Below are 26851 nucleotides of genomic sequence, written 5' to 3'. Positions count from 1 at the left end.
GAAATAGACAAATTCAACTTTGGCTTAGTAACATTACCTAATAGTATATATAAATAGCGGTTTAACTAGACTTAGTAACCTTTACTTGCTAGAGATTCATTATATTCTTGCTGAATTGAAACTGTCAAACGTGTACAAAATGGGTTCCTTGTATCAATTCAAACATCCACTAATTCATTTTTATTTTGCATGACATTTTTGTGATAGTAGTATTTCATAAAGAATGAAATGTAGAAATATCAACTTCTCTACTCCATAGAGCTCACGAAATTAATTCCGAATCTGATTTAATGAATTGAAATACTGTCCGGCTTGATGTATATATCTTGGTTGATAAAAGTACTAATAAAAGAGAGATTAGTACTGTTAGAATGAGATGGTGCGTCAATATCTAAAATCCAAATCCCAACTTTCACTTTCTAAGACATTTCTCGCCAAAGGATCTATAATACTACTAATTAAATTGGAACATTTGAATAGATAGTTGATTGAAGATTGAAGGAGTCTTCATATGATCAATCAAATATAAAAAAATACTATGAAATAAGTTGGGCGCCACTGATGGGATTAGGTATGATGAAATATTAGGAAGATAATACTAACAAGTTACTGTTAAAACGTGTTTTGACAGTTTCAATTAAGAAAATTTCAATTCATTTTTAAAATTATGAGAATTGAAGATAGCTAGTTGTTTTTCACTTCTATAAAAAGGAGTACTCATCATGCTAAGTTTCCAACACAGATAAAAGAAGAGAAATACAAGTAACATCCTATACAGTATATAGTTAATCAGCTATAAAAATAATGAAGATGAGTTTTGGATTGTGCTCCATATTTCTTGTTTTTTGGTTGGCTTCGATTGCATATGCATCTGATCCATCCCAACTTCAGGATTTCTGCGTTGCTGTTCCTGATGCCAAAAATGCTGGTAAATCACTTCAATAAAACCTTATATTACTCTACATTATTATCTATAGTTGGAAGTCTAAAACCTTATATTACTATACATTATTATCTATAGTTTTGCTTATACTAACTGTTTGTTTGCTTGAATGTAGTCTTTGTGAATGGGAAATTTTGCAAGAACCCGAACATGGTGGTTGCGGATGATTTCCTTTTCCAGGGCCTAAACAAGGCCGGAAACACATCCAATCAGCTCGGATCAGTCGTGACACCAGTCAACGTGAACCAGCTTGGAGGCCTCAACACTCTCGGTGTTTCCATGGCTCGCCTCGACTTCGCCCCTTATGGGATCAACCCACCCCACACCCACCCTCGTGCCACTGAAACCTTCCTCTTGGTGGAAGGCACTCTCTATGTCGGGTTCGTCACTTCCAACCCGGCCGATCCCGCCCAAAAGAACAAGCTCTTCACCAAGTACTTGCACCCGGGAGATGTGTTCGTCTTCCCACAAGGTCTCATCCACTTCCAGTTCAATGTCGGAAAGACCAATGCCGTTGCATTTGCCAGCTTCGGGAGCCAGAATCCGGGTACCATCACCATTGCCAACGCGGTGTTCGGGTCGGACCCCAAAATCAACCCGGATGTGTTGGCTAAGGCTTTCCAGGTTGAGAAGAACATCATCGATTACCTCCAGGCCCAGTTCTGGTCCAACTATAACTAAGATAGACAAACAATACATATATGTTGGCTAAGGCATTCTTTACTTATTACAAATACTGTAATTTTATATTTCCAAATTATATTATGTGATTTGAAATAATAAACTTGTGAGCCTAGTGTTTGCTGTAATCGAAGTTTGGTGTATTCTCTGTTTTTTTCCCCCAAAATTAGTACTCGATCTTATAATTAGTGTCTCGAGCTGAGACATAATATGAATCTCCTTGTCAAACTGTAGAACAACATTTTATTACTAAAACTGGAAACTTGCAATTTTTGTCTTAAATATGATTAAAATTGTAGTAACATCTATCACTGGGTGTACATATATAACAGGGCATCAAAGCACTTCACAAACATGACAGTACGTCGCGGAACATAAATAGGAATATAATTTTTTTTCCATTATAAATCAAATAAGATTCATTAGTGTAGTGATTAAATATTAAACTAAAAGATCCATTGTACAATTTTTAATGGCAACTTTTTTTATTAATTCATGTTACATCTTATTATCAAAATAAACTACTTTATGAATACGTAAACGATTACTGAATGTAAACTATTATTATAGTATATTGTTTTAAAATTAGTAGGTAGTTAAAAAGGTTTTATATATTTGTTTTATTTATTCTAAAATATTTATTTTAATGATCTATATTATATCTTATTTTATAAGTACCAAAATAAATACTACTACTTAGTATTTTAAATATAATTAATTATTTAACATTTTTTAATGTTATTATTTTATATTTATTTTTAATTAAACTTAATTTTGTTAATTATAGGTATTGTTTCGTCTAAAACACCTAATTATTTATAACAGCAAATATAATTGTATGATATTTATAATATTTTAGATTTATTTAAAGTAAGGTGTTCTCTTATTTATTGGAGTATCTTTTACTAACCACATTAATGAATTAAAACACGTATAAAACATAGATTTATATATATACTCCCTTCGTCCCACTTTAGGAGTCCCGGTTGGAATATTTCATAATTGATAATAGGCCTCACATTCCACTCACTTTTTTCCACTCACATTTTATTATAAAACTAATATATAAAAGTAGGACCCACATTCCACTATTTTTTTTCACCAATTTTCCTTTATATTTCTTAAAACTCGTGTCGAACTCAACCGGGACTCCTAAAATGGGACGGAGGGAGTACTATTTAGAAGAATAATTTGAATTTACAGCATAATGTATATTTATATTGTATTTAGGGCATGTGCAAGTGTCCAAAATATTATTGTATACATATTACTGTGTCCACGAAAAATAGTCTCATTTTGTCATTCTGTATTGTCAACAAAAAATAGTACTATCATTTCTTAAAATGAAAAGTTTTTCTCTTGTATTTTTCTCATCTTTTCACCTCTCTCATACTTTATCTCTTTTACATTATCTACTTTTTCTCCTCCTCTGTCTTACTTTACTAATTTCTTAATAAAATCTTTATCATCCATAAATGAGACTATTTTTTGTAGACGGAGAATATGTTACATTCAAATTCTATACATAGTTAGTCATTTAGATGAAAGTGTGCGCATTTTAACTCGATTCACACTCAACATGTTCATAATTGATATGATATTGATATACTTCATTCGTTCAATAAAAATATGGACATTTGAGATGACACAAAAATTAAAACACGATTAGTAAAGTAAGAGAGATAAAAAGAAGACGTAATTATAATATTATTAATAAAGAATAAGGTACACTTTATTAAAGAGAATTAAGTTACCAAAAATAAAGTTAAATATTTTTATAGCACATCCTAAAATAATAAATTTCCTTATTTTTATGGGATCAAGGAAGTAATAGTATTTAATTTATGACAATGCAAAATATAACAAATTCCACAATATATCACCAATTAATTCTACTCCATTATTCTATCACTCAATAATGGGGATGGATCCCCTGCCATTCCAAAAAAACACAGCAAATTGTGTTGTGGTATAAAACGCAGCTATAGACAAATGAAACGCAGGACTTAAGTGTAAGGGTTTTTAATTCTTTTTCTTCTCACTACTTTATTGATTATATATATATTTAATTATATAGGAGGCTTTCATAAAACTACGAAACTTACATTTGTAAATTATACATCTACCATTTACTACAAAATATCTGTATTGAAATTTATATACTTCGACGCAGTTTCTTTTTAAAATAAAAGGAATTTGCCCCAAATTTGCTACTTATATTTTTTTGTTTTTAAATGATAGTATTTGATTTTTTCTAGGATTTTTTTATTTTCGTTTTTTTGTGCCATACATATTTATTTTCATTGTGGAACACTTTTTTAATGTAAACACTCAAAAACACTAAAAAAATTAATTAGAATGATAAATTAAAATATTTATTAATTATTATGATGATATCAAATAGTATATGTATGTCTTATTTTTGGTTTAATATTTAATTTTATTTTACACTTTTCTTATAAGTAGAATACATAAATATTTCATTAAAAAGAGTACTTTATCTTTTAGTGTTTAAATAAAATATAAAAAAGCTATAAAAGAGGAAGAAAGACAGATAGCAAATTTGCAAATGTTAATTATAAAAAAACCATACTACATAATTTGAAAATAAGTTTCGTAGTGTTGTGAGAGCCTTCTATAATAGTTAAATATATTTAATCAATAAAGTAAAGGCAAGAAAGAAAATTAAACTCCTTTACACTTTAATTCATGCGTTTCATTTGTCTATTGCTGCGTTTTATACCACAGCACAATTTGCTGTGTTTTTTGGAACAGCAGGGGATCCATCCGAGTACGGGGGATGGATCCCCTGCCGTTCCAAAAAACACAGCAAATTGTGCTGTGGTATAAAACGCAGCTATAGACAAATGAAACGCAGGACTTAAGTGTAAGGGTTTTAAATTCTTTTTCTTCTCACTGCTTTATTGATTATATATACATATAGTATATATTTAATTATATAGGAGGCTTTCATAAAACTACGAAACTTACATTTGTAAATTATACATCTACCATTTACTACAAAATATCCATATTGAAATTTATATACTTCGACGCAGTTTTTTTTAAAATAAAAGGAATTTGCCCCAAATTTGCTACTTATATTTTTTTTGTTTTTAAATGATAGAGTATTTGATTTTTTCTAGGATTTTTTTATTTTCGTTTTTTTTTGTGCAATACATATTTATTTTCATTGTGGAACACTTTTTTAATGTAAACACTCAAAAACACTAAAAAAAATTAATTAGATTGATAAATTAAAATATTTATTAATTATTATGATGATATCAAATAGTATATGTATGTCTTATTTTTGGTTTAATATTTAATTTTATTTTACACTTTTCTTATAAGTAGAATACATAAATATTTCATTAAAAAGAGTACTTTATCTTTTAGTGTTTAAATAAAATATAAAAAAGCTATAAAAGAGGAAGAAAGACAGATAGCAAATTTGCAAATGTTAATTATAAAAAAACCATACTACATAATTTGAAAATAAGTTTCGTAGTGTTGTGAGAGCCTTCTATAATAGTTAAATATATTTAATCAATAAAGTAAAGGCAAGAAAGAAAATTAAACTCCTTTACACTTTAATTCATGCGTTTCATTTGTCTATTGCTGCGTTTTATACCACAGCACAATTTGCTGTGTTTTTTGGAACAGCAGGGGATCCATCCGAGTACGGGGGATGGATCCCCTGCCGTTCCAAAAAACACAGCAAATTGTGTTGTGGTATAAAACGCAGCTATAGACAAATGAAACGCAGGACTTAAGTGTAAGGGTTTTAAATTCTTTTTCTTCTCACTGCTTTATTGATTATATATACATATAGTATATATTTAATTATATAGGAGGCTTTCATAAAACTACGAAACTTACATTTGTAAATTATACATCTACCATTTACTACAAAATATCCATATTGAAATTTATATACTTCGACGCAGTTTTTTTTAAAATAAAAGGAATTTGCCCCAAATTTGCTACTTATATTTTTTTTGTTTTTAAATGATAGAGTATTTGATTTTTTCTAGGATTTTTTTATTTTCGTTTTTTTTTGTGCAATACATATTTATTTTCATTGTGGAACACTTTTTTAATGTAAACACTCAAAAACACTAAAAAAAATTAATTAGATTGATAAATTAAAATATTTATTAATTATTATGATGATATCAAATAGTATATGTATGTCTTATTTTTGGTTTAATATTTAATTTTATTTTACACTTTTCTTATAAGTAGAATACATAAATATTTCATTAAAAAGAGTACTTTATCTTTTAGTGTTTAAATAAAATATAAAAAAGCTATAAAAGAGGAAGAAAGACAGATAGCAAATTTGCAAATGTTAATTATAAAAAAACCATACTACATAATTTGAAAATAAGTTTCGTAGTGTTGTGAGAGCCTTCTATAATAGTTAAATATATTTAATCAATAAAGTAAAGGCAAGAAAGAAAATTAAACTCCTTTACACTTTAATTCATGCGTTTCATTTGTCTATTGCTGCGTTTTATACCACAGCACAATTTGCTGTGTTTTTTGGAACAGCAGGGGATCCATCCGAGTACGGGGGATGGATCCCCTGCCGTTCCAAAAAACACAGCAAATTGTGTTGTGGTATAAAACGCAGCTATAGACAAATGAAACGCAGGACTTAAGTGTAAGGGTTTTAAATTCTTTTTCTTCTCACTGCTTTATTGATTATATATACATATAGTATATATTTAATTATATAGGAGGCTTTCATAAAACTACGAAACTTACATTTGTAAATTATACATCTACCATTTACTACAAAATATCCGTATTGAAATTTATATACTTCGACGCAGTTTTTTTTAAAATAAAAGGAATTTGCCCCAAATTTGCTACTTATAATTTTTTTGTTTTTAAATGATAGAGTATTTGATTTTTTCTAGGATTTTTTTATTTTCGTTTTTTTTTGTGCAATACATATTTATTTTCATTGTGGAACACTTTTTTAATGTAAACACTCAAAAACACTAAAAAAAATTAATTAGATTGATAAATTAAAATATTTATTAATTATTATGATGATATCAAATAGTATATGTATGTCTTATTTTTGGTTTAATATTTAATTTTATTTTACACTTTTCTTATAAGTAGAATACATAAATATTTCATTAAAAAGAGTACTTTATCTTTTAGTGTTTAAATAAAATATAAAAAAGCTATAAAAGAGGAAGAAAGACAGATAGCAAATTTGCAAATGTTAATTATAAAAAAACCATACTACATAATTTGAAAATAAGTTTCGTAGTGTTGTGACAGCCTTCTATAATAGTTAAATATATTTAATCAATAAAGTAAAGGCAAGAAAGAAAATTAAACTCCTTTACACTTTAATTCATGCGTTTCATTTGTCTATTGCTGCGTTTTATACCACAGCACAATTTGCTGTGTTTTTTGGAACAGCAGGGGATCCATCCGAGTACGGGGGATGGATCCCCTGCCGTTCCAAAAAACACAGCAAATTGTGCTGTGGTATAAAACGCAGCTATAGACAAATGAAACGCAGGACTTAAGTGTAAGGGTTTTAAATTCTTTTTCTTCTCACTGCTTTATTGATTATATATACATATAGTATATATTTAATTATATAGGAGGCTTTCATAAAACTACGAAACTTACATTTGTAAATTATACATCTACCATTTACTACAAAATATCCGTATTGAAATTTATATACTTCGACGCAGTTTTTTTTAAAATAAAAGGAATTTGCCCCAAATTTGCTACTTATATTTTTTTTGTTTTTAAATGATAGAGTATTTGATTTTTTCTAGGATTTTTTTATTTTCGTTTTTTTTTGTGCAATACATATTTATTTTCATTGTGGAACACTTTTTTAATGTAAACACTCAAAAACACTAAAAAAAATTAATTAGATTGATAAATTAAAATATTTATTAATTATTATGATGATATCAAATAGTATATGTATGTCTTATTTTTGGTTTAATATTTAATTTTATTTTACACTTTTCTTATAAGTAGAATACATAAATATTTCATTAAAAAGAGTACTTTATCTTTTAGTGTTTAAATAAAATATAAAAAAGCTATAAAAGAGGAAGAAAGACAGATAGCAAATTTGCAAATGTTAATTATAAAAAAACCATACTACATAATTTGAAAATAAGTTTCGTAGTGTTGTGAGAGCCTTCTATAATAGTTAAATATATTTAATCAATAAAGTAAAGGCAAGAAAGAAAATTAAACTCCTTTACACTTTAATTCATGCGTTTCATTTGTCTATTGCTGCGTTTTATACCACAGCACAATTTGCTGTGTTTTTTGGAACAGCAGGGGATCCATCCGAGTACGGGGGATGGATCCCCTGCCGTTCCAAAAAACACAGCAAATTGTGCTGTGGTATAAAACGCAGCTATAGACAAATGAAACGCAGGACTTAAGTGTAAGGGTTTTAAATTCTTTTTCTTCTCACTGCTTTATTGATTATATATACATATAGTATATATTTAATTATATAGGAGGCTTTCATAAAACTACGAAACTTACATTTGTAAATTATACATCTACCATTTACTACAAAATATCCGTATTGAAATTTATATACTTCGACGCAGTTTTTTTTAAAATAAAAGGAATTTGCCCCAAATTTGCTACTTATATTTTTTTTTGTTTTTAAATGATAGAGTATTTGATTTTTTCTAGGATTTTTTTATTTTCATTTTTTTTTGTGCAATACATATTTATTTTCATTGTGGAACACTTTTTTAATGTAAACACTCAAAAACACTAAAAAAAATTAATTAGATTGATAAATTAAAATATTTATTAATTATTATGATGATATCAAATAGTATATGTATGTCTTATTTTTGGTTTAATATTTAATTTTATTTTACACTTTTCTTATAAGTAGAATACATAAATATTTCATTAAAAAGAGTACTTTATCTTTTAGTGTTTAAATAAAATATAAAAAAGCTATAAAAGAGGAAGAAAGACAGATAGCAAATTTGCAAATGTTAATTATAAAAAAACCATACTACATAATTTGAAAATAAGTTTCGTAGTGTTGTGAGAGCCTTCTATAATAGTTAAATATATTTAATCAATAAAGTAAAGGCAAGAAAGAAAATTAAACTCCTTTACACTTTAATTCATGCGTTTCATTTGTCTATTGCTGCGTTTTATACCACAGCACAATTTGCTGTGTTTTTTGGAACAGCAGGGGATCCATCCGAGTACGGGGGATGGATCCCCTGCCGCTCCAAAAAACACAGCAAATTGTGCTGTGGTATAAAACGCAGCTATAGACAAATGAAACGCAGGACTTAAGTGTAAGGGTTTTAAATTCTTTTTCTTCTCACTACTTTATTGATTATATATACATATAGTATATATTTAATTATATAGGAGGCTTTCATAAAACTACGAAACTTACATTTGTAAATTATACATCTACCATTTACTACAAAATATCCGTATTGAAATTTATATACTTCGACGCAGTTTTTTTTAAAATAAAAGGAATTTGCCCCAAATTTGCTACTTATATTTTTTTTGTTTTTAAATGATAGAGTATTTGATTTTTTCTAGGATTTTTTTATTTTCATTTTTTTTTGTGCAATACATATTTATTTTCATTGTGGAACACTTTTTTAATGTAAACACTCAAAAACACTAAAAAAAATTAATTAGATTGATAAATTAAAATATTTATTAATTATTATGATGATATCAAATAGTATATGTATGTCTTATTTTTGGTTTAATATTTAATTTTATTTTACACTTTTCTTATAAGTAGAATACATAAATATTTCATTAAAAAGAGTACTTTATCTTTTAGTGTTTAAATAAAATATAAAAAAGCTATAAAAGAGGAAGAAAGACAGATAGCAAATTTGCAAATGTTAATTATAAAAAAACCATACTACATAATTTGAAAATAAGTTTCGTAGTGTTGTGAGAGCCTTCTATAATAGTTTAATATATTTAATCAATAAAGTAAAGGCAAGAAAGAAAATTAAACTCCTTTACACTTTAATTCATGCGTTTCATTTGTCTATTGCTGCGTTTTATACCACAGCACAATTTGCTGTGTTTTTTGGAACAGCAGGGGATCCATCCGAGTACGGGGGATGGATCCCCTGCCGTTCCAAAAAACACAGCAAATTGTGCTGTGGTATAAAACGCAGCTATAGACAAATGAAACGCAGGACTTAAGTGTAAGGGTTTTAAATTCTTTTTCTTCTCACTACTTTATTGATTATATATACATATAGTATATATTTAATTATATAGGAGGCTTTCATAAAACTACGAAACTTACATTTGTAAATTATACATCTACCATTTACTACAAAATATCCGTATTGAAATTTATATACTTCGACGTAGTTTTTTTTAAAATAAAAGGAATTTGCCCCAAATTTGCTACTTATATTTTTTTTGTTTTTAAATGATAGAGTATTTGATTTTTTCTAGGATTTTTTTATTTTCATTTTTTTTTGTGCAATACATATTTATTTTCATTGGAACACTTTTTTAATGTAAACACTCAAAAACACCAAAAAAAATTAATTAGATTGATAAATTAAAATATTTATTAATTATTATGATGATATCAAATAGTATATGTATGTCTTATTTTTGGTTTAATATTTAATTTTATTTTACACTTTTCTTATAAGTAGAATACATAAATATTTCATTAAAAAGAGTACTTTATCTTTTAGTGTTTAAATAAAATATAAAAAAGCTATAAAAGAGGAAGAAAGACAGATAGCAAATTTGCAAATGTTAATTATAAAAAAATCATACTACATAATTTGAAAATAAGTTTAGTAGTGTTGTGAGAGCCTTCTATAATAGTTAAATATATTTAATCAATAAATTAATGGCAAGAAAGAAAATTAAACTCCTTTACACTTTAATTCATGCGTTTCATTTGTCTATTGCTGCGTTTTATACCACAGCACAATTTGCCGTGTTTTTTTTGGAACAGCAGGGGGTTATTTCTTTTTTAGTTCTGGGCTAAAACTTAAGTTCCATAAGTCTTCTGGGCATTTTTTAAATTCCGGTTTTGGGAGAGACGCATGAGGGTCGTGCGTCACCAAATTAATGAAACGAACTACAGTCATGCGTTTTATTGAAAAACGCATGACCTTCATGCGTCTTTCAATGTACAACCTCATTTAATAAAATAATGCAAAATTTGAAAGACGCATGAAGGTCATGCGTCTTTCAATAAAACGCACGACTGTGGTGCGTTTCATTAATTTGGTGACGCATGAGGGTCATGCGTCTCTCCTAAAATCGGAATTTAAAAAATGGCCTAGAAGACTTATGGAACTTAAGTTTTAGCCCGGAACTAGAAAAGAAATACCCCAACAGCAGGGGATCCATCCGAGTACGTAGCCAAAACCCTACACTCAAATCCGCCGCTGCCTTTTATCTTCAGCCGCCAATCAACAGCAGTGGCGTCTCATTTGATACGAGTTGCTCTTCGTCCCTCTAAATCCCTCTCTTCTGTTTATTCTCCAATTTCACACTTCATTCCTAGAAAGTCGAGGTTTGTCTTCTTTTCTTTACAATGCTGCGGTTTTGATTTTTATGTTTCGATTGAAATTGAGTTAAATTTTGCAATTCTAATCGTAGTGTGTCGATTTTGGTTGTTAAACTGTAAAATCGGTGTAAATTTGTTGCTGGTTTGATGTGGTTTGACTTGATCTTATCTTGTTTGGGGCGTTATGTATTGGTTTGTTAGTATTTACATGTGAAATTTGCTGCTCTTGTCATTTTCCGCTGAGATGATTAGTATTTGGTCTTTGCAATTTTGTTAATCAGATCAAATATCTTGGGTTGAGTTTCTCATTACGGCCTTGAATTGCAGTTTTTGTGTGGTAGCCGGAAAGGATATGGCGGAAGAAACTGGAAAAAGCTTTGCTCGAAGGGACCGTCTGTTGGAGATCGAGTCACAGGTCCAGAAATGGTGGTCCGAGGGTGATGTGTTTCGTGCTGATGCGAAGGAATCCCCACCCGAACCCGGGGAGAAGTTCTATGGCAACTTTCCATTCCCTTACATGAATGGGCATCTCCATTTGGGGCATGTCTTTTCCCTCTCGAAGCTTGAATTTGCTGCAGCCTATCATAGATTGAGGGGTGCAAATGTGCTGTTGCCGTTTGCTTTCCATTGTACTGGGATGCCGATTAAGGCTTCTGCCGATAAGCTCACTAGGGAGATTGAGAAGTTCGGATACCCGCCTGCGTTTCCAGTCCTCAAAGATGAGGAAATTGCTGTGCCAGAGGCAAAGCCCGAGGGTGAGAACGAAGGAGGGCAAAATCAAGCAGGTGGTAAGTTTAAGGGTAAGAAATCAAAGACTGTTGCTAAGACTGGTATTGTGAAGTACCAATGGGAGATTATGCAGAGCTATGGTCTGACTGATGAGGAGATAGCCAAGTTCACAGAACCAAAGCATTGGCTGGCCTTTTTCCCCCCTCTGGCTGTAGATGATTTGAAGGCTTTTGGGTTGGGATGTGATTGGAGGCGCACATTTATCACCACGGATATAAATCCGTATTTTGATTCTTTTGTTAGGTGGCAGATGAGGAAGTTGAAAGAAAGGGGTAAGATTGTGAAGGACTTGAGATATACTATATATTCACCAATGGATGGTCAGCCCTGTGCTGATCACGATCGAGCTTCTGGGGAAGGTGTTATCCCGCAGGAGTATACTCTCATAAAGATGGAGGTTGTTTCACCTTTTCCACCTAAGATGAGTGTTCTGGAGGGGAAGAAGGTGTACCTTGCAGCTGCAACTTTGAGACCAGAGACGATGTACGGGCAAACAAATTGTTGGGTGTTGCCGGATGGAAAGTATGGGGCCTATGAGATTAATGACACTGATGTGTTTATTTTGACAGAGAGAGCAGCTCTGAATTTAGCTTACCAGAAGCTGTCTCGTGTTCCTGAGAAGAAACCTATTTCCTTGGTTGAATTGACTGGTCAGGATCTTATCGGCTTGCCTCTGAGATCCCCGTTAGCTTATAATGATGTTATATACACTCTACCCATGTTATCAGTGCTTACGGACAAGGGTACCGGAATTGTCACCAGTGTTCCGAGTGACTCTCCTGACGATTACATGGCTCTCCATGATTTGAAGGCAAAACCGGCATTCAGAGCCAAATATGGTGTGAAGGATGAGTGGGTTGTGCCGTTTGAGATCATACCCATCATCCACCATCCTGATTTTGGTGACAAGTCTGCTGAGAAGATATGCATTGAGAAAAAGATAAAAAGCCAGAACGAGAGAGAGAAGCTCGATGAGGCCAAGAAAATAATCTACAAGGGAGGGTTCTATGAGGGAACCATGATTGCTGGAGAGTATGCTGGAATGAAAGTTCAGGAGGCTAAAAGTTTGATTAGGGCGAAGCTTCTCGAGCTCGGGCAAGCTGTGGTCTACAGCGAGCCTGAAAAGAAAGTCATGTCAAGATCTGGGGATGAGTGCGTTGTTGCGTTGACTGATCAGTGGTACATCACATATGGAGAAGAAGAATGGAAGAAGGCTGCAGAGGAATGCTTGGCTGGGATGAATCTATACTCAGAGGAGGCACGCCATGCCTTTGAGCACACCTTGAGCTGGCTGACTCAATGGGCTTGCTCACGAAATTTTGGGCTTGGAACTCGTATCCCTTGGGATGAGGACTTCCTGGTTGAGTCTCTGTCCGATTCAACTCTTTACATGGCATACTACACGGTAGCTCATATTCTGCAGGGAGGCGATATGTATGGAGACAACAAGTCTTTAGTGAAGCCAGAGCAGCTGACTGATGAGGTGTGGGATTTCGTGTTTCTTAGCGGTCCCTATCCTAAATCCTCAGATCTTTCTTCAGCTCTTCTTAATAAGATGAAGCAAGAATTCGAGTATTGGTATCCGTTTGATCTTAGAGTTTCAGGGAAGGATCTGATTCAGAATCACTTGACCTTCTGTATTTATAATCACACTGCAATCATGCCCAAGCATCATTGGCCTAAGGGGTTCAGATGCAATGGCCACATTATGTTGAATGCTGAGAAAATGTCAAAGTCGACCGGGAACTTCAGGACAGTTCGTGAAGCTATTCAAGAGTTTTCAGCTGATGCCACGAGATTCTCACTTGCAGATGCAGGTGATGGAATGGATGACGCTAATTTTGTTTTTGAGACCGCAAATGCTGCAATTCTGCGTCTGACAAAAGAGATTGCGTGGATGGAGGAAGTCATTGCTGCAGAGTCATCCCTGAGAAGTGGCCCGCCTGCTGTGTATGCTGATCATGTCTTTGCTAATGAGATAAACATAGCAGCCCAGGTGACGGATAAGAACTACAATGAGTGCTTGTTCCGGGAAGCTCTGAAGACTGGCTTCTACGATCTTCAGGCAGCAAGGGATGAGTATAGGCTTTCTTGTGGGGCAGGAGGAATGAATCGTGACTTATTATGGCGATTTATGGATGTCCAGACACGCCTTATCGCCCCAATTTGCCCACATTATGCTGAATATGTCTGGAAGGAGCTTCTGAAGAAGGATGGATATGTGGTGAAAGCTGGGTGGCCTAAGGCCGATGCACCTGATCTCACCCTAAAGAAAGCCAACAAATATTTGCAGGATTCCATTGTCTCCATGAGGAAGCTTATGCAGAAGCAGGCTTCTGGTTCAAAGAAGGGTAAAGCTAGCGCGCCCGCTGTCCAGAATAAGCCCACAGTCTGCTTGCTATTTGTAAACGAGCAGTATGACGGATGGAAGAAGGAGTGCTTGAACATACTCCAGAGGAAATATGATGCTGCAACTGGCACCTTTGCACCGGACCAAGAGATCCTTGCTGAGCTTCAGAAGAGTGAAGTTGGCCAGTCGGGCAATTTCAAGCAAATACAGAAGCTCTGTATGCCGTTCTTGAGGTTCAAGAAGGATGAAGTGAAGGCTGTTGGTGTCCACGCGTTGGATCTGAAGCTACCCTTTGGCGAGATTGAGGTTCTGAGGGAGAATCTTGAACTGATTCAGCGGCAGTTGGGGCTTGAGCGCGTAGAGGTCTTGTCTGCAGCGGATGTCGATGCAGTTGCTCGTGCTGGGAACCATGCGGCTGTTTTGAAATCCAACCCGCCATCACCGGGAGTCCCTACCTCAGTCTTCTTGAGCGAGGAGTAGAGAAGAGGTTGCTATATGTTTTTGTAGTATGGTTTTTGATTTTAAACATTCTGTTTGTGTTTCTTGACAATCGATTTTGTATGACATGTTAACTTTTGTTGCTTTATTTAATTTTCCTAAACTTTTTTTCACCATAAAAGCATTGCTTCTCATAATTTAATGAATGTCAATTTATTCACTCAGTTCAATTGGATTTAGTTCTGCACACAAAGGGATTTTCAGTTAAGTTTTTCATTAATTGAGTTAAGTTTTGCGCTACTCGGCCCCAATTCATTGTTTGGCTGATTAATTGAGGAGGCGCCATGGATGGCCAAGAAACAATTCGCAAGGTATGTCTACTCTGATTTGCACACATCTGTACAAGTTGAACGGTCTTCAAGCTTCCTCCTGGGAAGTGCAATTGGGATTTAATTATGACTTTTACAACCTCTGAATTTACTGTGAAACAAATAAATTTTCGTGTTTACATTAAGCATACGTCTTTGCGATGGAATTGGACGAGTTTATTTATCTGAAATTGAGAATGGTATTGACCTTGTCGTGTGTTTTGAGCGGAGAAATTGCAAACAAATGCTTCACAGTTATATCTTCAATGTTGTTGTTTACTTATATAGAATGTAGACATCAATATTCATGTAAATATTAGTGCTCATCCTTGGCGACTTGTTTATGGGGAAAAGGAGAATGAGGTGCTTATTTGAGATATATGCAAATTTTGGTAACTAAACATTTGATCTAGTTTTATATTGTTAAACTCCAGTTTTCCTCATTGTCAATCATGATAATCTGCATAATGGTAGTCTGGCAGATGCAGACCTTTATTTGACTATAGTTGATTGGGAACATATATATACAAAGTGAGGTAAATCAAATTGAGTGCATGATACTGAGGGTTGTTGTTTGGTTGTTAGGTGGTCCGGTGATAATCTATAATGGTTCTCTTCTGTAAAAAAAAGTTAATGGTTATGCTGATTTGCATTGATTTAATTTATGAAAGAATTAATATAGAAAAAGATGTGGGCAACCTACCAGCGGTACAAGTTAAATGAATTTGATCAGCTTGAGCTAAAGCTTTGTGTGGTGTTTATTATGTACATGTCACTGCACTTAATTTTTGTAAAATTAGTTTGAGAAATTTCAAAGTACTAGTACATGATAACTCATATGTACAACAATTGTAGATATGATAATTAAGACTTCTCTTGGCTCATAAACCTCTTCTTCGTATATTATTTCTCAGTTTCATTGTCTGATTTCATCTTTCGATAGCGTTAATTTGCAGTCCGAAATCCAATAAATTCTCTCGTTGTTCAGTAGGTGATCTGTGAGGGCGGGATCCAAGTGTAATATATGCGCCAAAATAGGATTCAATGAGGAGAAAAATGTCTTACCAAAACTAATAGAGGTTATTTTCGACAGAACATATTTGTATCCAATGTTTAAGGTAGCTCAATCAAACAAAAGTTAAGCTAAACTAAGATTTTTGACATAGCAACCGAACACTAAATAACTATCTAAAACTCAATCATACAAAATTGGACTCCACCAATGCTATCATATCATATACTAATATAGGAATCAAACTGCCGTAATCTTATTCATGAATATAACGGTCCATCATAATCAATTTAAACCAATAGAGATGGAAAAAAATTGTTTTCAAAATTTTCCCAAGAAAGGTGAGGGAAGATGGGAAGGTTAAAAAATGAAAACCAAATTTTTGCGGCAAGACAAGAATATCATAGGAGAAAATATTCAGATTTTTCAGTTGCCTTAAAAATCGTGATAGCAGCGGGTGTATAGGGATGAAATAAAAGGGAGAATTTTTTTTGAAAATTAACTTGATACATCATCACATCATCAGTATCTCATACAATGCTCACATTTAGTCCCTTAGTATATCATCTCTCTTTACATTCATCCTAGTTCAACTTCCAAAAGTGTAACACACCAAAATAGTATATAACTTTTTAGGCTAAAACATAGGTTCTTGTGTCATAAAATAACACATTTCATTCACTAAGACTAACATGCGTACCAAACACACCCACTGCTCTTAGCTTAGCTTGCCACTTTTATTTCTACAATATCAAACACCATTTTGAGATTGCTGTCCATACCTATTTTTCATGAAAAAGCCTTTTCACAATCCTATCTAGTTGTTTCATATCCCACAAACCAACCAACCGTGCTCTTATAGTGAAATCGTTCTAAACAAGGCCGGAAACACATCTAATCAGCTAGATCAGCGTGACTCCGGTGAACGTCAACCAACATGAAGGCCACAACACTCCCGGTGTTTCCATGACTTCACGTTGTTTGACGTCTTCTTTTCTCCTTTAGGCATTTTTTACCGCTCATTCTAAGACCATCTCCAATCATACACCAAAACTCATTTTTTATGTAGACAATTTCTCCAATTATACACCAAACTCAAACTCATTTTTGGGTTTTTCAATAGAATAACACCTATTTGGTGTTACTGCAAATTTTTTGTGAGACAAATACCCAAAAATGATATAAATTAAATATGATGTAAATGGTTGGAGTAAAACTACTTTTTAATACTTACATATACTCAAAAATGAATTTGAATTTGGGGTAAATGGTTGGAGATGACCTAAGTTAACAATCCGAGGGCTAAGTCCAATTGAGAAATGAAGAACTAAGATTGGAATATAGGATTACTAAAATTAGAACTATCAACAACTATATCAACTGATACAATTTCAGCAGCAGATATATTACAGCAGCAAATATAGGATTACTGTCCACGATTTAAATAAGTTTGCAATTTTATGTCATTTGACTCATTTTACACACATCAATCTGATTTCTGAACAGAAAAAATAGGGGATAGTTAAGTGGGGTCCACTTAAAAAATCACAACCTTGAAACCACCTCGAAATCGCCGGAATCTCCAACAGTCTCATCGGAGCCGAGCACCGCCAACACCTCAGCAAACACAATCCTCCGATTAGCGGCGTACACCTCCCCATCCCACTTCCTCCTCACCAAATCCCTCCCCAGCCTCACCGCGGCCTCCACCGTCGCCTCAGCACCGTCGTGAGCCGAATCCACAATCCCCCACTCCACCCCCATCTCCGCCGTGATCTTCACCGCCGCCATCACCACTCCCCTCCAAATCCTCGGGGATTCCGTCTTGCTTTTAACAACCTGCACGAACCACCGGGGAATCGTGTAGCCGATGTCGAGCTCGCTCATGTAGAGGAACCCTCGGTCCCTCCGCATGAGGAGGTAGTCGTGGCTGAGGGCGAGGACGAACCCGGCGGCGGAGGCGTGTCCGTTGACCGCCGCGATTGTTGGCATCGGGAGAGAAGTTAGGTCCTCCACCAGGAGACGGAGCTTCTTCGACATGATTTTTGGCCGGATTCGGGCCGGGTCGGATAGCGCCCAATCGAGATCGTAGCCGTTGGAGAAGAACTTTCCCTGAGCTGTGGTGATGAGCGCCGTGGCGGAGAGAGACGATTCTGATTTGACCCGGGCGAGCGCCGCCCGGATTGAGTCGATTAGATTGGGGTTGAGGCGGTGCTGATCGTCGCCGGTGATTGTGAGGATGAAAACATCGCCGCGTCTCTCCAAACTGCACATCGCTCTCACTGTGTCAACCTGAGTTCCCTCTTTTTATTTTATACAATCTTTTATTATAAAAAATAAATAAAATACTATTTATATTCAACAAAACCCCAATCCACTGTTCATTCTATTTCGATGAACATAGGCCACTAATATTTGCTGACTACTCGATCGATCGAGGAGTAATTCGTTGAACAATTGATTTGTTTGATTGGTGTATTGAGTGGACGGATCGATCGATCGGATCGGCTGTTGGATCTGTTTATTTGGCGGGGCGAAGAAGGTGATTTTGGTGAAGGATGGAGCAGAGCAGGAGGGCGGTGGAGTCGTACTGGAGGTCGAAAGTGATCGACGTTGCGACTTCGGACGAGGATAAGGTCACTCCGGTTTACAAATTGGAGGAAATTTGCGATTTGCTGAGGTCTTCACACATCTCTATTGTTAAAGAGGTGTCGCAATTCATCCTTAAACGGCTCGATCACAAATCGCCGATTGTTAAACAGAAGGTTATTAGATTATGCTATTCGTTGCTCATTTTTTTTATCTGTATGCTATTGTGAGCTGTTTTGTTGATTAAAATGGTTTATTTTGCGGTTATGTTTGTGCGTAAGCATAGTTCAATTTACCGATCTTTTACATGGTTAGGGTTCTGTAATGGGAGTTTTATTTCCTTCAAGTTATCTGGTACTGTTTCTGTGTCTTGAGCTGCATGATTATCTCCACAGGCTTGTGTGTTTATGTTATTTTCGAAACATCTCGCAGCATTTGAATTACTTGAGTGAGGATGCAACTAGATCTTTAACAAAACATTGACATGATTAAGTGTTTGAGCAAATAGTTATCTTGGCCTATGGATGGATTGGCAGCATTACTAAGAACTGTTATAATTAATCTCGATGTCAGCTGTCTCTGGCGAAGAACTGCCACCAGATTTAAGTACTTCAATCCTTGTTATGCAAACAGAATCTGATTTTGTTATTAATTTGTTTTCAGGCATTAAGGGTTATAAAATATGCTGTGGGAAAGTCAGGTGCAGAGTTCAAAAGGGAGATGCAAAAGAATTCTGTTTCAGTACGACAGTTAATCCACTACAGGGGCCAGCCAGATCCTCTGAAGGGTGATGCGTTGAACAAGGCTGTCCGAGAAACAGCCCAAGAAACATTATCTACTTTGTTTTCATCAGATGATAGCGTAGCTGCGCCTACAGAAAGTAGTCTTCGCAGCCGGATACAAGGTTTTGGAAATACCAACTATGAAATGCCATCAGATGATAGAAAGTCGTTCATCAGTGAGGTTGTTGACATCGGAAGTGCTACAATTAGACAGGGATTTAGTAATTTGAAACAATCTCCTTCCATGAGGAAAAGTAATGATACTGGAAGTTACAGAAGCCCAAATCTTGAACGATCCTTGGCGAAAGAAAATGATTATTCTGATAGGTATGAAGGGGTTGGGTCTCGTGCCGAATATAACAGCTCTTCTCGCTTTTCAAAAAATGCTGGTACTGGAAGCTGGGGTGAAGAGAGTTCTACGAGCCAGTCAGAAACTAGTAATGGAGGCCCTGCTTTGACTTATAGTCAAAAAAATCGTGAAGAGAAGTTGTTGGAGACCATAGTGACATCAACAGGTGTGCGCCTACAGCCTACACGAGATGCACTTCATGTTTTCCTGGTGGAGGCCTCAAAATTAGATTCCGAATCATTAGCGCATGCCATTGAAATGAAACTGAGGTCTCCTATGTGGCAGGTTTGTGCTTTGTGCCATTATTTGTGGTTAACATTTTAACAATAATTTGATGATCATCAATGTTGCAGATGCTTCGTATAAATTTTTCTACTAGTTATAAGAACCAATCTAGTGAAATATACTGCTCTAAATTATTATGTCTAATATTTTCACTTACTGGATTTTGACAAAAATACCCATTTATTTAGGTCCGCATGAAAGCCCTATGTGTCCTTGAGGCACTATTGAGGAAGAAGAATGACGGGCATTTTTCAGTTATTTCTTTGTACTTCAGTGACAACAAAGATGTTGTGGTGCAATGCTCTGAATCTCCCCAAGCATCTTTGAGGGAGAAAGCAACTAAGGTGAGATTTACTTTAGACCCATTTAGGGATCCTCTAGTTCTATATTTCGTCATTAAACTTAAGTGAGTGGAGTTTGAGTGAGAGAAGTAACCGGAGATATCTTTAGCACCCTTTCTTCAGAATTTCTTTGAATTTTTATTTCACGAAATATCAGTGTGGTTTGAAACATGGAACAATGATCACATAGAATTATTGGTGCACTGAAAACTACTAAAGTGAAGTTGCAAAGATACAAGGTACCTATATCTAGGATACACCTGTGTGTCTGTATCTAGGAACTGGATCAAGTATGTAACTGGTGAACTATCCACATAAGAATTACTCTATTACTATTTCCCATAAGAATTACATACTGTAGCTACAGCAGAATTAATACTTTTGGCTTCTTCCATTTCAGAATAACAAATTTGTAATTTGTGGTGGCTTCAGGTATTGAGTCTTCTGGGTGGTGAACAAAATGGCAGTGGAACCAACCATTTCAAGCAATCGACTAAGATTCATCAGCCTTCAATGATACCGGATATGATAAACACTGATGACCCAGATGATCTTCTTGGCATGGAAGATCCACAAAAAGCAGCAAGTGAGCCAAAAGTAACAAATGCACCTCCATCTGTTGCTCCGCTGATCAATGACTTACTTGGTGACAATTTCGACAATCGTGAGAGCACCAACAATCTGAACTTTGACGATGACCCTTTCGCAGATGTCTCCTTCCATACAAGTCAAGATAATGACCGTGTTACTGATTTATTTTCTGGGATGGCTCTTGATATGTCAGGAGCCTCAGAGGCCCGCATAGCAGCTCATAAAAATGAATCTGAACCATTCAACCTATTAAATTCTAGTTCCGAGGTCCTCATGGAGCAAGGAACTTCTAGTGAATATGCTACCAACTTGATGGATGGTATGCCCGTGAATGGAAATGACTCCTCTGCAAAGAAAAATGCAAGTAGTGATGACACTGGTAGCAACATTTTGGGTTCGGTTTCCAGTGCAGATAATAAAAGTCCTAATGTTGCTTTAAATAATGCATTCCCTTTGCAAGCTTCTGAGATGAATGTAAATGCCATGTTCCCCATGGGTGCTATGGCATATAATATCCCTTCTGGTTTTGGGTTCAATCCCGCATTTGCTTCTCAGCCGATGAACTATAGTGCCATGGGGAGTCACTTTGCTCAACAGCAGTTTCTAGCTGCAATGTCCAACTTACATCAACTAGGGAATCTACAATCCAGTACTACTATTAATTCTCCTGGATCTGTAGGAGGGAATGCAGCGCCCCTTCCAGATATTTTTAATCCCGGCATAGCTACCCAACCTCCAACTTCATTGATGAATGGGTCAAAAAGAGAGGATACAAAAGCATTTGATTTTATTTCGGTAAGTTTTTATTGTTTCCATCTCTCTGTATACCATTATTGTTACAGTACTTTCCATTGGGATGCTTCAGTACCCGACAACTCCTTCAGTTAGTCTTATAAGTTATCATGACATCTTGATCTTGTGGAAATCATGTATTTTGTGGTGATGGGCTTTCCGGGCCTATTAGCTGTAGAATGAAGAATATTCTTTCGCTTCTAGCATTATCTAAGTGTCAGCTAGTATGGATAATAAGACCTTTGAGAGTATGATACAAATGAATACATTGAAACTTTTAGAATCTAGTATTTGTCTGGAATCTCATAGTACTTTCGTATCCCTTTTTTTCCAAACTGAACCGGTCTCTCCTGTTCGAGCAGTTGTAACTTGTAACCTATGCTCCTGACCTCTACATATTGCATGATGGTGATAGTTGTGGAAGTGTTTTGCTTACTTGTGTTGGTTTTGTAGGATCATGTGGCCTCAGCTCGTGACACCAAGCGCATGACTTGATTCATTTGATGTGTGTGGATTTCTTGCTTCATGACATGGGTGCTACCTTTCTTGAATTGAATGTGAGTAAGTGTTGTTATTGAGACTTCAAAAAACAGGGTAAAATCGAAAGGATTTCACCCAAAGGCAACTGCGCGACCGATGTTGTGTGAATGAATGTTGCTGAACTACACTTGTTCTGATCCTAAAATAGTGCAGTCATCAAATGATTGTTCATTGTTGTTGTCTATTTTTATTTTTAATTTTTGTACTTTTATTTGTAATAGCCCATTGAGCTTATTGCCTGATAGACTTTTTGCAGTAAAAATATTCATCTCTTGTCGATAAAATAAAACTTGATAAATACAATACTACTAAAATTAAAAGTGAAAATTGATAGCAATAACCTAAAGGAGGCTCTTAGTCTGAAAATCTTTGTAACATGAACAATATCAGTCAAACTAAAGAAAGTTACATAAAAAAGTGATTAAAATGCTAAACAAATAAACTAATAGATCTAAAGCGTTGTCTTACTAGCTTGGTATTATGGTATACAACGAGATACAGCCTACAAATTTCGAAAATGAGACTTAACGTCCCTAAATTGATGAAATAAAATACGAAATTGAAAACCTTATCGACGTCCTAATTCGAATGATACAGACCTTTCCTCTCTATCAAAGCTACAAATGAGATATCAACATCTATCCCTCATTGGGAAAATAAAATAAAATCAGAATTTGAAATCTTGGGGCAACAGACAAGAACAGTTGCCTTCTTGAATTTCCATTAAAAATTTAAATTCCAATAGATGAATCATGAATTAGAATATGCGATATTCCCTTGACATAGGGGACTGGAAAGATGCTGAGTAGTGTCTGTACGCGTGAAATGAAATGAAATGAAATGAAATGAAATTAGTAGTAGTAATATTAAGAGAAGGATGATAAATGTTGTTCACGCAATTTTTTTTTATTATTATTTAAAGATTTTATATTATAAAATAAATTTAAATTGTTAATACTGAGTAATTAAATGATATTTTAGAAATTGAAATTAGTAATTTATGTATACCTACTAAAAAAATTCGTGTGTTTTAGTTGCATAATTTTATTAAATTAAAAGCACAGTATTATTTTGTAATTTTGGCCAGCATCAAAGGTGGATAAGCCTATGCAATAATTAATGTTAGTTGGAATATAATACTCCTAAGAATTAATAAAAAAATACAACCATAACTCTATCCATAACCTTGTCCTTGTCGAAAGAGACACTACATGCACTGTGCTTGCTTCAACAAGGACTTCAATTTTATTGTGTTTGCAAGTCATGACATTGCTATTACATTTTGTCAAAAAGTAACATAAAATAGAAGAGTTTTTTGGTGAAGAAGTCCTTTTAGTTATATAGTACTATTGGAGAAGTCGATGATGGGAAAGTGTAGATTAGTTTCTTTGGTCAAAAATGGTTGTCCAGGGTGTAATTATTTTGATAGCAAAGTTTATTACTAGTATATTAAATGTATTGTGCAAACATGTTTAATTTTGTAATTGTCCTCTTCAGATCATGTAATTTATGATCTGTTCAACTTTGAGTGGAAGAAGCAATTTAAAAAGTGCATACCGTTAATATTTTTCTTTAATATAAATATATAAATAGAGTTTGCAGCTTTACCGTTTTGGATGAACTGATAATATACTTTATAGTTTCTCTTTCTACTCCTTTCAACCTCCAAGTTGAATGAATCATTGCATGCGTCGAACAACTTTGCTCTCAAGACTGCAAAATAAAACACGTTTTCTCAATGCATTTAATTACACTTTGCCATCAAAATAATTATTACTATCACCGCTTACCACTATGGACAACCATCTTTGACCAATAAATTCTTCTATGGAATATCTTTTGGACCCATAATCATGTCTTTCCATAAAAGATAAGTAATTGAAAAAAAAGTTTTATAAAAACAAATGAACTTGCAAATTGGTATTGGTATAATAATAAAACCTCTCTCCTCTTGTTTACAGTGAAGTCATTCTTAAATCATGAATCTAGAGAAATGTATTAAGAACTTCGTTTAATGGTAGTACTAATTGACCCTTTTTTGTAAAGAGATACACTCATATGCGCTACTAATGGGACCCAAAGATAATTAACGAAATTAATATTATATTTAATATTTAAATAGTATAATTAATGTCATAATTAACCTCGTTAATGGTTGCGGTTAAGGGCTTGTTCACCTAAGCTTTGTAATTAGATAAAATATCGGTATATACCGATCCATAACCATATCAAAAGGTCCAGTAAAATATTTATATAGAATTTCTTATACTGAAGATTTTGGTATTTGAAAGACTGGAAACACGTTGGTAAACACGCTGTGCGCACAGAAAGAATATAACAGGTTTTCTTGGTCCAGCAAATCCACTAGATCACGCGGTCTAGGAACTCGTTGGTCGTCGGAAAATCCTGGTCATCGGACACACAGAGCACTCTTTCAAAAACCCTCAACCACTTTACTAAACCTAGCATAGGGAAGTAGGGATCGATCCCACAGAGATGGATGCGTAATAATCATGTTCAAGGATTTGGACTTGTTTTTGGGGTTGGCTGCTGCCACGCATTTTTCTTGGGTTGAGGAAACTAAACTTAACTTGGGAATTTAAACTGCTACGCTAAATAGACCTAGACGAAACAGTAAAAGCATGCACAAAAATTAACCGAACAATCACTAGATCTAAGAAACTACTCTAATTACCTAGACCTGGGAAACAAACTGACTGTGGGGACCATGACTGAAAAAGCAGAGTACGGACGAAAAGCTGGCAAAACAACTAACTCTGGTACTAACTAACAGCGACATCATCTTCTTCAACCAATTTGCGTAAAAACTCAGAAGACAAACAACATGGACGAAATCAGAACAGAGCAAACTGAATCTAAACCATTTTAAAGAGTAATAACAAAGAACTAAACAGATCTACAGATGCTAGACGAAGCAAAACAGAAAGCAAGCGGAAAACTCAAATCCATGCACAACTCAACCTCCTCACTTCGGATCCAACCTCAGACGCTAAATCCACTCCGGATGCAAGCGTCCGACACAAACTCCAACTAAAAGAAACATTTCACAACTTCAGATTTAAAAAAATAAACCCCCAATCAATCAACAAACCACAGATCTATAACCAAATTCCCAGATCAAGTACCACAGCAGCAAAAACAGAGATTGACATATAACTTATCAAAATAAACTCTCAACGACAGGATCTACGTAAATCAACTTGAAAAATCACAGATAAACGCAAACTAACAGAAGTGAATAGATAATCAGTAGCATCAACAACCGCATCGACTCCCAAAAGTGAAGTTCGACCATAAAAGTGCAAAACAAACTGAAAATTAAAGAGATTGTATCTTCGCCCTCACGCGGACGGTGTTGCGACTGAAATTTCTGGAGAAAAACCCCTTCGGAACCGAAACTACCCCAGATCTCCCATTCCCAAGTGTGTGTTGTGTGTGTGAGCTAAGAGTGAGCGAAAAAGAGTGATGATTTGTGTGTTGCATGCTCCTCTATTTATAGGCGTTGGAGTGGGGCCCAGCGAGGTATAGATAGACTTTGTTGCCCTCAGCTACTGACTCCCTCCTTCACGCCTTCTTTTTCCTTAGATTCTGCTCATTTTTTACTTCATTCCTTCGCTAGATTGTTTCCTTCAGCACCTCCTTGATCTAGCGATTCTGTCACACACCTGACTTATAAACCGTGTTAGACACAGCAAAATATAACGTTTTTCACCATATAACCGATGCATGAAATTAGCTTTATCAGTATTATAAGCTATATCATGGTTATATTATCTGTAAAAGTATTAATTTAGTTAGATGTACATTCCATAAGTAGTTCTTGCACTGTTACAATTTTACATGTATACGCAAAAATTCAATTAATACTGTCTCAATCTATAATAATTATACCAATAGTTATAGTTCATGAATCTTATAGTACCAGTAGTTATTTTACTGCCCAAGAAATATTATCTACAGAAAGAATCTGGCATTCGTTGCAATGCTAAAAAAATGCAAAAATAAAAAAAATCAAGCAACACTTATACACTAATGATGGATTTGCACTTTTGAGATATTGTGTAGTGGTCCAACAATTTAATTCTGGAAAGACATAAAATCCAAAAGGGTAAACTGCTTCTAAAATCGTGAACTTTCACAATAGTTTGGTATTTCCCGTAAACTTTAAAAATTGCATAAAAAATCATGAACTTTGCTCGCGTGTGCCGATTTCCCGAGTCGGGTTTTCCGGCTAAGTAGAGTGTTGACGTGTATAAGTGTCTGACGTGGATGATGTTGTGGGCGCTGATCTATACAATTACATGGATTTAAATTTTAAATTTTAAATTTTTTAAATCATCACATACCATAAAAAAACCCCAAACCCCAAACCTAACCAAACATCAGAAATTAAACATCAAATTTCT

General features: G+C 34.4%; 4 protein-coding genes across 4 annotated transcripts; 3 read left to right on the top strand and 1 right to left on the bottom strand.

Annotated features, from left to right (window-relative positions):
• Window positions 1-757: 757 nt before the first annotated feature.
• On the top strand, window positions 758-1839 carry LOC125201304 (putative germin-like protein 2-1). Its single transcript, XM_048099364.1, has 2 exons — window positions 758-928; window positions 1059-1839. The coding sequence occupies exons 1-2, from the start codon at window positions 805-807 to the stop codon at window positions 1622-1624; spliced, it is 690 nt and encodes a 229-aa protein (XP_047955321.1). The 5' UTR covers window positions 758-804; the 3' UTR covers window positions 1625-1839.
• A 9169-nt stretch (window positions 1840-11008) lies between these two features.
• On the top strand, window positions 11009-14923 carry LOC125193149 (leucine--tRNA ligase, cytoplasmic-like). Its single transcript, XM_048090895.2, has 2 exons — window positions 11009-11204; window positions 11526-14923. The coding sequence occupies exon 2, from the start codon at window positions 11551-11553 to the stop codon at window positions 14815-14817; it is 3267 nt and encodes a 1088-aa protein (XP_047946852.2). The 5' UTR covers window positions 11009-11204; window positions 11526-11550; the 3' UTR covers window positions 14818-14923.
• Window positions 14924-17536: 2613 nt separating this feature from the next.
• Window positions 17537-18429, bottom strand: LOC125208388 (enoyl-CoA delta isomerase 1, peroxisomal-like). Its single transcript, XM_048107996.2, has one exon. The coding sequence runs from the start codon at window positions 18427-18429 to the stop codon at window positions 17701-17703; it is 729 nt and encodes a 242-aa protein (XP_047963953.1). The 3' UTR covers window positions 17537-17700.
• A 284-nt stretch (window positions 18430-18713) lies between these two features.
• LOC125208359 (protein MODIFIED TRANSPORT TO THE VACUOLE 1-like) lies at window positions 18714-22686 on the top strand. The gene is made up of 5 exons (XM_048107956.2): window positions 18714-18920; window positions 19408-20160; window positions 20349-20504; window positions 20934-21887; window positions 22338-22686. The coding sequence occupies exons 1-5, from the start codon at window positions 18714-18716 to the stop codon at window positions 22377-22379; spliced, it is 2112 nt and encodes a 703-aa protein (XP_047963913.1). The 3' UTR covers window positions 22380-22686.
• Window positions 22687-26851: the final 4165 nt, after the last annotated feature.

This window comes from Salvia hispanica, chromosome 2 (genome assembly GCF_029641045.1).
Source record: "Salvia hispanica isolate PSC_SH4W2 chromosome 2, Shi_PSC_v1, whole genome shotgun sequence".
In the NCBI taxonomy this organism is placed as follows: Eukaryota; Viridiplantae; Streptophyta; class Magnoliopsida; order Lamiales; family Lamiaceae; genus Salvia; species Salvia hispanica.
The sequence above is the reverse complement of the archived record's forward strand: the minus strand, read 5'-3'. Positions and strand labels throughout refer to the sequence as shown.

What these genes read in the sequence shown, in the direction of transcription:
- LOC125201304 (XM_048099364.1), top strand. Translation starts at nt 805, where the DNA reads ATGAAGATGAGTTTTGGATTGTGCTCCATATTTCTTGTTTTTTGGTTG. An exon ending in TCCTGATGCCAAAAATGCTG is followed by an intron (nt 929 to 1,058) that starts GTAAATCACTTC and finishes GCTTGAATGTAG; the next exon opens with TCTTTGTGAATGGGAAATTT.
- LOC125193149 (XM_048090895.2), top strand. Translation starts at nt 11,551, where the DNA reads ATGGCGGAAGAAACTGGAAAAAGCTTTGCTCGAAGGGACCGTCTGTTG.
- LOC125208388 (XM_048107996.2), bottom strand. Translation starts at nt 18,429, where the DNA reads ATGTGCAGTTTGGAGAGACGCGGCGATGTTTTCATCCTCACAATCACC.
- LOC125208359 (XM_048107956.2), top strand. Translation starts at nt 18,714, where the DNA reads ATGGAGCAGAGCAGGAGGGCGGTGGAGTCGTACTGGAGGTCGAAAGTG. An exon ending in CGCCGATTGTTAAACAGAAG is followed by an intron (nt 18,921 to 19,407) that starts GTTATTAGATTA and finishes ATTTGTTTTCAG; the next exon opens with GCATTAAGGGTTATAAAATA. An exon ending in TGAGGTCTCCTATGTGGCAG is followed by an intron (nt 20,161 to 20,348) that starts GTTTGTGCTTTG and finishes CCATTTATTTAG; the next exon opens with GTCCGCATGAAAGCCCTATG.